The 14,771-nt window shown below is 37.4% G+C and overlaps 1 protein-coding gene across 3 annotated transcripts in view; it reads left to right on the top strand.

Moving 5' to 3' along the window:
• Positions 1 to 755: 755 nt before the first annotated feature.
• abcf2a (ATP-binding cassette, sub-family F (GCN20), member 2a) overlaps positions 756 to 14,771 on the top strand; it is a 48,561-nt gene continuing 34,545 nt past the window's right edge. Inside the window, exons 1-6 of one of the 3 annotated variants that reach the window (XM_028803873.2) lie at positions 756 to 832; positions 2,123 to 2,324; positions 3,526 to 3,738; positions 3,992 to 4,174; positions 4,451 to 4,622; positions 5,692 to 5,787. In XM_028803873.2, the coding sequence (XP_028659706.1) occupies positions 2,174 to 2,324; positions 3,526 to 3,738; positions 3,992 to 4,174; positions 4,451 to 4,622; positions 5,692 to 5,787 (815 nt within the window). In that variant the 5' untranslated portion in view covers positions 756 to 832; positions 2,123 to 2,173. Of the gene's footprint in view, positions 847 to 1,038; positions 1,165 to 2,122; positions 2,325 to 3,525; positions 3,739 to 3,991; positions 4,175 to 4,450; positions 4,623 to 5,691; positions 5,788 to 14,771 lie in introns of those variants that run through there. The other 2 variants (XM_028803874.2, XM_028803875.2) reach the window with 2 other exon arrangements.

Here is a 14,771-nt window from a genome sequence, read left to right as displayed (position 1 = left end):
GCGTAAACATAGATTTCAACTTTTAGGTCTTGTGAAATATCACAAGTCTTACAAATCCTGGTTTCAAGCAAACCTAAATCCCCGTTGTCCAAATATGGACAAATGTTCAAGGAATTTTGTGGCTTTTAATCTGTAAAACTTTATAACATTGTAAGTATTTGTGTAAGATTTTACTAGTCACAATGTTAAATGTACATGTGAAAGTATATATTTAATCTCCAGCATGTTAAGAGAATCCCGAATTCTACACTTTAAAAATTACTTGGATTATTTTCTAGCGAACGATTGAATCGTGGCATAAATGTGGATATCATGTCGGTTCTTAAAAAACGTCGGTGAGATGCTGATGATTTTTTGTACAATGTGCACAATTTATGTTACTTAATTTAAAATATTAAGAATCTTTTTGAGATAATTGTTGAGCTATTTTCTATGCATCGAAAATATAAAGAAAAACAAATTCTGAGCAGAGTGTGACATAAACAAACATACTTAATATTTTTCGATTATTTTTTTAAACACCCACTTGTACAATGAATCGCAACTGAACGTGTCACAGTAATCAAGCATTTACGGCGCTTAAGTGTTCGACTACTGGACAGTAACGGGAAAGAAAGCGGGGTATTTTGGGAGACAGAGTTCAGTACTACTCTCACTTAGAGGTCGCTAACTGGAAAATAGACTACAACTTCCAGCGTCCCATGGTTTCGTAGGTGCTCTTCATTGCCCAAATAAGGCGTTCTTTCTGATTGGTCCGTGTGCCGGTGTTGTAGGGGCACGCGAGACTGACTGCTTCTAGCTCAGCGGTGCTTCGTTCTATGACACAGGCGGGGTAAGTTGAAAGAAGTGCGTAATAAAGGTTTTAAATTAATTGGACCAAAGATATTACACTGGTGATGTTTGGAGAATAAGTTTAGAACGGAAGTTAGTTTTTTCAGAATTGAATTTTAAGTAATTCGGTTAATGATATCATGAGTTCATCCCGTCATGTGTTGATTGTGCTGTTCAATGCGGCGAGAGTGGGACACAAGGATGTTAGATTTCAGTTTTCAGTTAGATTTTCCTAACATAGCCGAAAACAATCGTAGGAGTTACTTAACCGTTTGTTGTAGTCTTCCTGAGATTCTAGGCTTTGGAACAGTTTCGATGTAGTGGACACGAAAGGTGAGGAAGAGAGCGGCCGGGCCTACTTTCAGATGCCGGTTTCTGCATCCTGGTCGGTGAAACACTCCTCGTGGTTAGGTAGTCGTTACTGTTTCCTTGTATCATGTTAAACCGCCAAATTCTTCTTTGATCGAAATGTTGATAGATGTCAACAGAAACTGTTCTTCGTGATGTTATTTTTTATAAATTAACGTATTTATGTTGTTAATAAGGTTGACACCGATCTAGGGTTCCGAGTCCAAAGAAATCACAAGTTATAGCGCCGAAGTGAGGCAAAACTACAATGAGGCCCAGTTTTGCCTTAGTCGTATTTGGAGTTTAACCCGGATAACCAGTCATAAAGTCCTGGAAATAGCACACTGTAATGACATTTTTTTTAATTATTGTAATTTATATAATTTATGCCACCGGTCATTTATAGTTTTTTTTTCTTTCGAAGTGTATTTTTTCTTTAAATACATAAATAGCACTTTGCTACGTTGATCCCACCTAGTTCATTTTTTCCCCTCAAGTCTTGTAGCGCTGTTGAGCTCCTCTTACTTCTACAATTAAATAAAGTACATGTTAAGGATTTGGGCTTATGTACTGACTGGTTCATAAGGGAGTGTTATTAGTCTTGTCCATTCTTCTGTTCCATTTATGTTCTAAATACTAAATCATTTAGATTATTTTCTTATAAACCATAGCTGTGTATTTTTTTTTTTCTGTCCATGGTGCTGGTAATATTGTCACTAAACGTATCCTCTTGAATATAGAAATCAACCCTGGATGGAATGACATCTTGTCACAGAGCACACACTATCATATCTGGCATAATTGTGTCTTTTATTAATACCTCCTTTTTCTTTAGATATTACCTTCCTTTACATCATTATTATTAGCTACTGAATTCTTTCACATAGTATTTTTATCCTCACTTTACAGCCATAATACTTAACGTGTATGAATTTATTTAAAGGCTGTAGGTTGCTTGCCGCCAGTGGAATAGCAGCACTTTCACCCTGTAAACATGCCTTCTGATCTGGCTAAGAAGAAGGCAGCTAAGAAGAAGGAAGCAGCCAAGGCTCGCCAGCGTCCCAAGAAAGGTGATGAACTTAATGGATTCAAGAATGATGAGGGAGATAAACAAGAAAGCCAAGAAAATGGTGCAGATGATTATGGTGAGAAACAGAATAATAATTTTTTATGTATTGGAATTTTAATATTAATTACATAACTCAGACTTTATGTATCTGCCACCTAGTGGAAATATGAGTCCGTATTGAAGTCGCCACTCACTCACTCCAAATATAAATAATATGTATACCACAGTGAAAGGTGGCAATTTCACAATTTTCTTATGGAAGAAAAAATTTCCTTGTTTGTTTTCTGATTTGCAAAACTTGTCATATGGGGTTAACACCGAAAATATGTGCTTCTGTGTCTCCATTTGGTATTCAGTTGAGCACAGTTTGTAAAACTATTTATTAAAATTGTAATATTCCCTAAGCGATTACTGAAGTGTCCATCTGCACTATGAGGCATTTGGAGTCTGAAACAGTTTTAAAAAATGCTTGGTAGTGTAAAACGCAAAACAAATGGCTTTTCTGATATATGCTATTATTAACAGGCATGTAATAAGCATTTTTGGTTTAGTGTTTGAATACATAACAAATGAGATGTCACGTTTTCGTTTTCTATGTAGAATAGATATAGACTTTTAACTTTTTTCATACTTTCAGATTTCTTTGTGAAATCATGCTGTCTTACTGGACATGCAGCAGTATTGTAGCAACATTCTAGGTGTTCTTAGAAAACTTTTTTTTTTTTTTTTTTTTTTTTCCTCTGGGATGTCCACTTGAAAGCTCCATAGATGTATATTTTTTATTTGTTTAGTTGCCAAAAATACCTGCTTGTTTACTTGTTGACTAGGTAGCACTCAGATTATATTTACATTACAATGCACTTGCAGCCAATGGTTTTCAGTGAATTTTATGTGCCTTTTATGTGCTAATAGTTTTTTTTTATTGGGAAGTGGTTAATTTTATATTATAGTCTTTAGATATTGGAAAATGTTGATATGAGCATTTTAATTAGTGGCTCATGTGGAAAAATTATATTTATTTCTAGTATTTTTTTAAACCTGATTTTTTTTTTTTATTATTTTGTTTTTTGCATAAATTCTCAATTAACTCTAGTAGAACTGTTGGACGCTTCTGTAGAAGTATGCTAGTATTGCTACATTTTCTTAATAATGCAAATTTAATGGCATTAAACATGTCACAATGTTCTAATTATAATTTAATAATAATAATTCATTACATTTATATAGCGCTTTTCTAAGGTTAAAATCTGAGGGTTTTTTTTGTTTGTTTTTGACAGATGTGGCAGATGTTACCAAGGAATTAGATGAATTTGAACTTAAAAAGACTGCTGCTCGTGCTGTAACTGGAGTTCTGGCCTCCCACCCCAACAGTACAGATGTCCACATCATTAACCTATCTCTTACATTTCATGGACAAGAACTTCTGAGTGACACAAGTTTGGAACTGAATTCTGGAAGGCGCTATGGTTTAATTGGACTTAATGGCACAGGTATATTACCCGCATGTTCAGTAAGATGTGTAAACAGAAGGGCAAAAAAGTGTCAGAATTGAATGGATTTTTTAAAAAAAATTATTGTTAACAGATTGTTGTTTTGTTTTTTGTTTTTTTTTTTTTAAATCATCTGTAGTGTGAGTTGCAGTGTATGATGTTCTGGAAAAAGTAATTGTGGTGTACAAATTATAGAAAATTTGGAAAAACTACTTTTGAAATCTTTATTTTAAACAGATACTTTTGATTACAGGCAAGTCTATGTTGTTGTCTGCAATTGGTCATCGTGAAGTACCAATCCCAGAACACATAGACATCTATCACCTTTCTCGAGAAATGCCACCTAGTGAAAAAACAGCTCTGCAGTGTGTGATGGAGGTGGATCAAGAGCGAATTCTCCTGGAGAAGGAGGCAGAAAGACTAGCACATGAAGACTGTAAGAATCAGTAACTTTTTAATGTTTTTAAAATACTTTCCCTTCAGTTAAATAGTTTTATTTGAATATTTGAGATACTATTTATGTGTGTACTGTTTACAGTTTTTGCATTTTATATTGATGGCTTTGTAAGTTTTCGAAAGCCCTACAACTATTCAGTGGTTTGTTTAATGTCTTTTGTGATATGTGCATTGGTAAATCCTATCAGAATGAGTACCGAGTTAAATGGAAACTGATTTGCATGTATGCATATTTGGTCTTGTTCCTGTTTTGCAGCGGAGTGTGAAAAGCTTATGGAAATTTATGAGCGTCTCGAGGAGTTGGATGCAGATAAGGCAGAAGTTAGAGCATCTCGCATTCTTCATGGTCTTGGTTTTACCCCTGCTATGCAGAGAAAGAAAATGAAAGATTTCAGTGGAGGTTGGCGAATGAGGGTTGCATTAGCTAGGTAAGATACCAGAACATTTTATTGCATAATTTGTGGATATGATTTGTTTGTTCTGTGTGTGATGTTTTTTGTTTTGTGTTTAATATACTTCAGTCACCTGTTAGAAGGCAGCAATGACTACCTTGAGTTAGTTGCGGTATGCCAAATATTGTATAACATTGTAGAAGAATTCATGCCGTGTGATAATGTGGTAAATTCTGCTGTGTCCAAAGTGTAAGCTGTAGAGAGAGACTGAGATTGTGGACTAGGAAATCCATTAAGTGGTTGCTTTTTTGTTCTTGAAACCTAGTGACAGCCCCTCATGTTGCCTCTGTTTGGATGTTTCTAACATCATGTGTCTACATGTGGTGTGACTTAAGATGTATGTTTTTGCACTCTTCAGCAACTTGTCATTTCCGTAAATGCCAGGCTAGAGTAACGAACTTGGAGCCCTGTGAAAAAACGAATATCTTGTTCATCATGCATAAGTCACCAGGTCACTGTTTTTTGCCTCAAAAACTGCATTTGTGGGACTTTCTAACATCAAGTGTCTACATGTGGTGTGACTTAAGATGTATGTTTTTGCACTCTTCAGCAACTTGTCATTTCCATAAATGCCAGGCTAGAGTAACAAACTTGGAGCCCTGTGAAAAAACGAATATCTTGTTCATCATGCATAAGTCACCATGTCACTGTTTTTTGCCACAGAAACTGCATTTGTGGGACTTTAATAATTCTAATGTGCCTTTTTCATTTATGTGTGTCTAGTAAGCTAGTTTTTTTTTTTTTTTTTTGCTCCCCAAGCTACCATACCCAGAGATTGAATGCTTTGTCTCTTTTTACTCTCATGCTCACTTGCAAATTTTGCAAAGAAAAGGAGAAACTGTTGGAAACACAAACACCTTTTTCTTGTATATTTTCTGAGCAAGTTTCACCAATGAGAATTTGATTGGTTGGGGTTTTTCTGTTATCCTCTGTTGATCTCTTTGCAAAAATTTTAACATAATAATAAATGTAAAACATGTCTTTAAATGTATTTAAGAAGGAAAGCATTTTCCCAAACTGACTACTCAAGCATTTATCTTTTCAGAGCATTATTCATAAAGCCTTTCATGCTTCTGCTTGATGAACCCACTAACCACCTTGATCTGGATGCCTGTGTGTGGCTGGAGGAGGAACTTAAACAGTAAGCTGCAGTATTCCATAAAATGCTAACTTTGCTCAATATTTTCGGGACTATTTGCATACTTGTGAAAGTACTTGCATAAAATATTCTAATAGCCTAAATTATATTTAATTTTTTGTAGGTGGCCTGGAGCAAACTTGATTTTTAACATGTTTATGCACTGTATGTGTTCATAAATTTATCAATTTTGATGCCTACCACAGCAATCCCATGCAAATGCTTTTTATTAACAGTATCTTCATTATTCAAGTTAGCAACATTGTTCCTTTTTTTGTAGCAGAACTAGGGGGCTTCACTCGCTAACCCCCAAACCAGTTTTTTTTTTTTTTTTTTTTTCTTTTTTCACGTCTCTGCCGCTCGCGTTGTAAAGACGGGGGCTGAACGCACCCCAAGGACATGCAGTCACTCCTCTGAAACCCCCTCTTAAACGGTGATACAATGGGAATCAGTTTTTTTTGTTTTTAACTCCTCTTTGCTCGATCAGCTGCTGGTTTGCTGTTGCTACCGTGCCGCTTGATCTGCATCTCGTGCTGCGCACTTCTGTCATATCACCTATGTCCATATATTTAATCTCTTTTCGCTTTTACCTTTTTCATCAGTATTGCATTGAATTTTGTTTTGGTGTTTGGAATTACATCGTGACAATGCAATGTACTGCCCGTGAGTGAATATCGTTTCTTTCTCTCTCCAATAAATGTGTCTGACAATAGCATTCTCACAAATGAGAAATGATTTCTCTCGCTGGATTTCACTTTCACCAAACAACAAATCTTTTAATTCTCATGGAAACGCGTCTTCATTAGGAAGAAGCACTACTCCCCCCCCCCCCCCCGATGGCAACATGAAATCTATGCTCTACAAGTTTCCGACCTAAAGTTTAAATCTGAACAATATATTCGGTCCCTTTTTCGCTGTTCCGTTATTACTATTCTTTTTTTTTTTTTTAACACTTTCGAATTTTCGTACTTCCATTATCTCTAACCTGCTCTGGATGTGTACCGTGCCGTTTTTGAATTCTTTACAACATTCTACTTTGTCATCTGTTCTTTGTTTTATTTCTGGCCCTGGGCGTGGTTAGATCTCTTGGCACAAAGACTCGTCTCGCGGGACGTGAAAGTGTCTCTCTGAGAAAATCGCATCTCGTCTCCTTCCAACCTTCCAAGACTTTTTTTTTTTTTTTTAATAGAGAGATGTAAAAATGTCTAAATACTAACAGTAATAACAGCTTTAAAATAATGGCTTACCCATCAAGTAGTTACCCAACTATCATTTAAGTAAGCTAGTATTTGCATTCATAAATATCAAAATACAAGATTTGAATTTTAATGTGTGATAGATACAGGGATTTCCCCAGTGTAACAGTGGTGGCTGGGGTTAAGAATGATGTCATTGTGATCTACCTAATGTGCTTATTGTATATTTTTTATTTAGTGATGTTTTCTCTCCAGTAACTGAAAAATACTAATTAAAATCAATACTTAACATTCAAATGTAATTTTATCTTTACAGTTGAGTTAGTAAATTACAAGATAATTCATGATATTTTCGTTTAAGTAAACGGTTTTATAACAACAGGTCATATCACTTGTACTTGTAGTTCAGACTCCTGGAACTACCCGTTTTTAATTCCATTCAACCAAACTACAAACTCTGAAAGCCCAGCAGACAACCAGATGTTTCAGATCCTTGGTCCATCTAATATTTTCTAATCGAGCACAGTTTCATAAATTCAATAGACCTAATGTTTCATGTACAATCTTATCTTTGGTGTTGCTTTTGCTCAACAAAAATAACGTGAGACATGGCAACCCATGCTAGGTCTACACCATGCGCTTTGCATAGTTTTTTTCTGAACCATGTGGTGATGCGAACGCAGCACCATATGCCTTAAATGGTGAATTTTGAGGAGAGGCTGGTTACGTGGTAAATGATAAACAATTGACCAATTATGATGAAACGGGTCATCCAAGCGCCAGATACGCATGCAAAAATATTTCATGCGTATTTCCTCATGTATTACCCATTAACGTGAATATGGTCACCTTTTACTTTCCGCTTTTGCTTAATGGATATGCATACACAAGTCTATTAAGCAAGCAAGAGAAACAATAGCATTTGCTTGTAAAGCAACTGAGGTAGTGAGGGCAAGAATGCCAAATATTAATCGTATCCTTTTTGTCATTTATCGTGATAAAGTAATTAAAAAAAGAGGATAAAGTGAACTGTTCCACTTTTGTTTAATTCCAGCAAAAACTAAAAAGAATCATAACTAGAAGCAGTATTATGACAAAAATAGAAACAGAACTTCAAATACTGGAAGGCCTTTTTCAGCAGATAAAATGTGTTAGATATTTCACAACTAGTAAATGATGATAATGAGTAGATCTGGGAAAGCCTTTTAACCAAGTCAGAGAATGTTCCATGCTGTGTGCAGAGTGTATTCAGAATCCTTGTGTAAAAGAGGTCCTTTGTTTTCAGGCATAACTCATTTTAGTGTTTAAAATGGTGAAAAGGCAAAACAGTGGACTGTTTACTATGCTAGTTAGCCTGCAATTCCAAACAAATGCTGATGCAGTGCTGAGTCTTTTTATTAAAAGTAACTCCAACTGACTGGGCTCGCTACTGCTGAGAAAATGAATCGCATGTGATGGCTTGAATGCTCCAACATTTTTCCTGTCACTGATTATCAAGTATTCAGTGATTGAAAATGGACAATAATCTTTTGAAATTGAGGGCAATACTCCATTACAAACAAATCTTGCCTTATGCAGTCACATAGAGCAGTGATTTTTCAATCAGTATGCCATGACACAGTGGTGCACCATGTGAGTTACCCAGGTGTGCAGTGGAAATAATAATGTAGTGCACCTGGGTCTGAACTAGCTGAGGGACAAGCTGAGGAAGACGGTACTACTTGGAGAAGCTAGAGTAAAAGTAGCTCCGCAATCACTGTGTTGCAGACACGCACTTAGAGCACTTTGGATTTGTCTCCTAGCTACTAGAATCCACCTGCCTGGATGTGTGGTGGCCAGCAATTCACACAGGGCTTGTGGATAATGGGCATACAAGTTGCCTCTGGAGTGTGGGTAAAGGGATGTAGCAGCTGGGAGATGCTACCAAAGTATTAATTGAAGTCCATATTGCCCAGCCCTAGTGCTGAGAGGATGAAGAGGTCAATGATTGTGCTTGGAAAAATGTCTTGGAAATGGGAAAGAGGAGATTAAGTGCAAGATTGACCTTTCTGATTTTCAACAGTTGGACCGGGTTTATACTTCACGCAACGCTTGCAGCAGCGGACCCTCCTGCTACGCAAGCATTGTAAGGTTTATACTTGCGCGCGTACTTTACGTAAATCTGGAGGAATCCACCGGATGGCAGTGTGAGATATTATCACACTGAGAATGGGTTCGGCTTCACTGTGTTGTGAATTGCCTGGAACACCCATTAAATTCCGATGACACCTTACCGCAATATCTCTGAAAAGGATGTTTAATGATGAAATTCATCAATCCAGGGATGTGTGCATTCCAGCTAGCATTGGGCACGTGCATTCCAGCTAGCATTGGGCACAAGGCAGAAACAATCCCTGGACGAGGCATTGGCTCATCACAAGGTGAATACAAGCACTCACATACACTAGCATCATTTTAGTGTCACCAAATTTGCATATCTTTGGAAGGAAACCAGAGCACACTGGGAACCCAGCAGGAAAATATGTAAACTCCAGGCAGAAAATACCAGCGACGTGACTCCCTGCAAGACAGCCGTGCTACCGCTCTGCCACCGTGTCACCCCCATGTGTGTAATTATTAAATCGTTAATTTCATTTAAATAATGACCACTTATCTATAAAACGTAACATACATACTTTAATGCATTTCATCATGAAAGTGATATCAAGTATAAATCTTAGGATTCTAAATGTTCAGAGTTGGAATATCATACATTTATTGTGTTTTGTGTGGCCTCTATTGCTGTTTGCCGCTGTTGTCAGGTCCGGAGGAAGCCACAGAAAAAAAAGACGGCATGTGAGACTTTTAAAATGTATCGTGTCGTTACGATCGGGAATATGCAATGCTTGAAAATAAAAGCACCACGAATGCATTTGTATGTCGGCATTTTGCTTCACCACATTGAACCATTCATCAAACATTGAAGCACGCACATTGATCTCGTAGGATCCGCAAATCGACTTTTTGTCACATGTAGATAGTAAACAGACTCTGATGTCACATTCAACCTTTTAGCACACTGCACCCCCCAGCTTTTTGCTGGCACTGCAACTTGTGCACGTGTCGCGTTAATTTCAGAGGATGCGTCAAATGAACGCTGGGAACGCGTGGCAGCCATGATGTGTACGCGTTCTGAGCGTGAAGTATAAACGAGCCCTAAGGGTTATGGTCAGCATTTACCCACCCCATGCGCCTCCCCACAGTCATGGTATGTTATACGATAGTGCTGCACAATTAAATCAAAATTGTGATTTTAAACCTGTGCATTTACTAAACTGCAAAATGCTGTGATTTTTTTGTACCACTATTATACACATTGTGCCTCCAGTCGCTGCAAGCATTATTTGTAGGGGATTTTGCTTCCAACCTCTACTTCGCATGATCTATAGATGTGTAGAACATATAGTAAGTCTGGCAAATGGGAAACCTCCTTAATCAGTTGTATTGCCATTTCATTTTGGACTAGTAGCCTATTGGTGTGTGAGCTTGCTGAGAAGACAGAATATGATAGTCTCTCATTTATTCTGTCAATATGAGTACTGCAGAGGGGTAAAACGTTGTTGAGTTGGTACAGAAAAATATTTGTATCTGTCTTTAGCAGTTCCTTGACTGCAGAACCATAGATCAGACATTGATTGATCAGTTTGAGGTAATGTTCAAATACAATTTATTCCAGCTTCACAGACGACACATAACTCTACAATAAATGAAATGCAAAAAAGGTAAATGCAAGTTGAATTATTGTAGTAGAAAGCCAGGTTGAACCAACATAAACAACAATATCGGTATGCTTGCGAGAGGTATGTCAAACAAGAAAACGTTGAGACATAAACAATGTTACTTGGCAAAAGACATGCTGCCAAAGAAGGTTTAGAAACTAACCAACAAACATGACGGGAGATGTATGTTGCCTTCATGCAGTTACTTCTCACAAACTGCCAACTGTGCAGAAAATGCAAAGGTAAAGTTGAAAATGAAATAGCAAAACTAGAATACTACTAAATGAAGACCTTGTATTTCCCAGTGGATCATACAGACAAAATCTTTGCATGAGGCTTAAAAGGTTTGGCTGCATGAGTAGCATCTTGTTGCCATTTCATCAGACAACATAATCCAAGCGAAGGAATTATAATCGATGATCCAGATTCCAGTGGTTTTGCCACAGGCTTTACCTTCCAATCAGAAAATGTTGTCAAAATGAAATCTACCGTAGAACTTAGAATGTAACATAAATTCCAATATTCTTTTTATTAAATGACATCCATAACTTTTGTTAAAAGTTTACCCCCTTCTGTACCTTGTATTAATTGAATTAGACTGCAGTGTGATAGCCATATATAATTTGTGACCTTAGGATTAGCACAAACTTTAATGTTTACAGCGCAGACTTAACTTTTAATAACATGGACTTAATACATTTTTAGATCCTCTCTTAATACATGTATCTCGTGCATTTTGTGGAGGTGAATTTTATTTCTTAGGTATGTGTATGAGCAATTAAGTAAAAGTGCATGTTTTTTTCACTGTCTTGGCCCCAGTCTTGCCTGTGTCAATGATGCTAGTTTGCTTTTTTGTTCACAACAAGTTCTGTGACTTCAGTTTCTGTGTTATAACCGTAACAGTGAAGAATACACCAAAACTTGTTGGAGGCTGAAGGATGAAGTCAACATTAATTCAAAAGTAAATGGGACTCTTGGCTGTTTCACACCAAGTAGACATATATATGAAACTGTGCATAAGTGTGCCAATCCAGAATGTAAAAACAAAATGAAAATAATATTTGTACTTGTGAGTCCCAATTACTCCTTCAGTAATGTCGACACTTTAGCTAGTAGAGCTTAAATTTAATATTGGCCCACTACTGAACTAAATGGCTATGCTGGAAAGCATTTCAGAATATTCATTGTGATTGCAATTTATTTTTACTTCACATACAGACTCGCCAAGTACCCTGTAGTGTCACAATTGTAAAATTCTTGGTGAATTTTATGGGGAAAAGCAAAATATTGCTTTACTTAAAACGGTTATCTTGGGAACCTGACACCTTCTATTTTCAAAAGATCTTTAAAATGATGTACAGTAATCCCTCCTCGATCGCGGGGGTTGCGTTCCAGAACCCCCCGCGAAAGGTGAAAATCTGCGAAGTAGAAACCATATGTTTATATGGTTATTTTTATATTGTCATGCTTGGGTCACAGATTTGCACAGAAACACAGGAGGTTGTAGAGAGACAGGAACTTTATTCAAACACTGCAAACAAACATTTGTCTCTTTTTCAAAAGTTTAAACTGTGCTCCATGACAAGACAGAGATGACAATTCCGTCTCACAATTAAAAGAATGCAAACATATCTTCCTCTTCAAAGGAGTGCGCGTCAGGAGCAGAGAATGTCAGAGAGAGAGAGATAAAAGCGAACAATCAGAATCAATAGGGCTGTTTGGGCTATTAAGTATCCGAAGCACTGCCGGACAACGCAGCTGCTAGGAAGGGAGCAATGTAAAGGTAGTCTTTCAGCATTAGTGGTGCGAACAGCCCCCCTGCTCACACCCCCTCCGTCAGGAGCAGAGAATGTCGGAGAGAGAGACAGAGGAAAAACAAACAATCAAAAATCAATATGTGCCGTTCAAGCTTTTAAGTATGCGAAGCACCATGCAGGAAGCATATCGCTTGACAAAGCAGCCACATTTAAGCCCAGCAAGGAAAAGAGCAATGTGAAGGTAATCTTTCAGTGTCTTTTGAGGAGCGGTCGTATCTTCTTGGGGTGCGAACAGCCCCCTTGCTCACAATATATTTGAGGAGTTTTATTTAATAGGTAATACGCGCTCTGGTTGGGTAGCTTCTCAGCCATCTGCCAATAGCGTCCCTTGTATGAAATCAACTGGGCAAACCAACTGAGGAAGCATGTACCAGAAATTAAAAGACCCATTGTCCGCAGAAATCCGTGAACCAGCAAAAAATCCGCGATCTGTATTTAAATATGCTTACATATAAAATCCACGATAAGAGTGAAGCCGCGAAAGTCGAAGCGCGATATAGCGAGGGATTACTGTATAGTGTAATTTACACTCAAATTATTAGCTTGATTGTTTAAAGAAAAAATGAACAATAAATTAACATTCAAACATATGCATGTCTGACTGATACATTTCTAACAATACTACTACTACTTAAATCCCTTATCTGAAAATAAAAATGGTATTATGTTGTCTAGTATTGGTCACTAGATGGCTCCCTTTACTAGGATTTTATCCTGTTTAGGGATTTTAAATGTTACTTCACTAACAGATTATTTCAAAGTGAAGTAGTTTTTACACAATGTTTAAACATTTTATAACTTAAACTAGACATTAAGCCCGTTACAATATACACTACTGTTCTAGCGCCCGTTAAACATTAGTAGGAACAGTCTATATTAAATGGCAAGGGGCCTTGACCTCATTCCGTTTCTTGTCTTAATTTTTTTTTTGTCAAATATTTTTGCAAGAAGCCTTAAGTAAAATAATAATAAAAATAAAATAGAAACGTATATGACAATACAGTAAGTATAATTAATATTACATTTATCCTCTTCTCTGTGGCTGTTGATTGATGTGTTATGTCTGTTTGAAGATCTCCTATCCTGCCTCTCTTTATTTTAGCTTGCTGTGGTGTCTCTCCAGCGCGATATTTTATAGGTCCTGCCCTGTCTGTCTTGTGTAACGCGTCAGGCGGCCTTTGACGCATCTGGTAGAGGCCGGTGACTTTGCCACTCATTCTGCCCTTCCCTGTACTTCCGCCTTGTCCGTAATATGCATTTAATTTTCTGTCAAAACAGTGGGCAATCAGCAGAGTCTCCCCAGGAACTGATCTAATGTGTGACGTGCAGCTGATAATCGTGGCTGTTGCGTCTCTCCAGCAAGTACTGTGCAGTTCCCCAGCAAGTATTTTAATCTGTGCTGGCGTGCAGCTGATTATTGTATGTGCGGTGTCTCCCCAGCAATGGATTTTATGAGCGCGGCCACGAGTACCCAATCAGCACTCTCCCCAGCAATGATGTCCTTTATTAAAGAATGCCCCGCGCATGCGCACTTCACCAGAAGACACACACACATGGACGCACACAGGGATTTTATTAAAGAGGGTGCTAGAAATATGTCCTTAAAGCAAGTACTGTTACTGTTCCTTGAAAATCCTGTTTCATCAGAAAAGTTGATTAATAAATGTTGCGTCACAGCACTAAGAGGCTGCATTTGAATTGTAGTGTGGTCACTCATTGCATAGGCTTTTCTTTGGTAACTTTCATATTCCAAAGATCTGGTCTGAATTGCTGTCTGCTGTATGGGGGACCGGCATTCTGTCTGGAATGGCCACTTCTTTTTGTGCCTCTTGCTGATGGGGATGCTGACTGGGATAGACTCCAGCCTACATAACACAAGTACTATAAGTATGCTAGATCATTATACTTCACTACTATGTGTAGTGGTTAAACATAAGGAATTCTGTAACTATTGTCAATTGAATTGTGAATGCTGTATCATAGGTAAGATTTGTAAAAAAGTCCTTTCTGTTGCATGTTCTCAGGTTGGTTACTGGATCTAATTAAGCTCCTTAAGATTTGCATCAATGATGTGTTTCCTCTTTAGGACATACTCTGTATCTGCAGCACAGCTATAGTGAATTACCTAAATACTGCAAATTGACACTTTAAAGTTCAAACCTGTTGTCAAACAGAATTTTATATATGATCTGAAGAAGCATTTCAGTTTTCCTTCT

This window comes from Erpetoichthys calabaricus, chromosome 6 (genome assembly GCF_900747795.2).
Source record: "Erpetoichthys calabaricus chromosome 6, fErpCal1.3, whole genome shotgun sequence".
NCBI classification, from domain to species: domain Eukaryota; kingdom Metazoa; phylum Chordata; class Cladistia; order Polypteriformes; family Polypteridae; genus Erpetoichthys; species Erpetoichthys calabaricus.
Note: the sequence above shows the minus strand (reverse complement) of the source record. Positions and strands in the feature narration are given on the sequence as shown.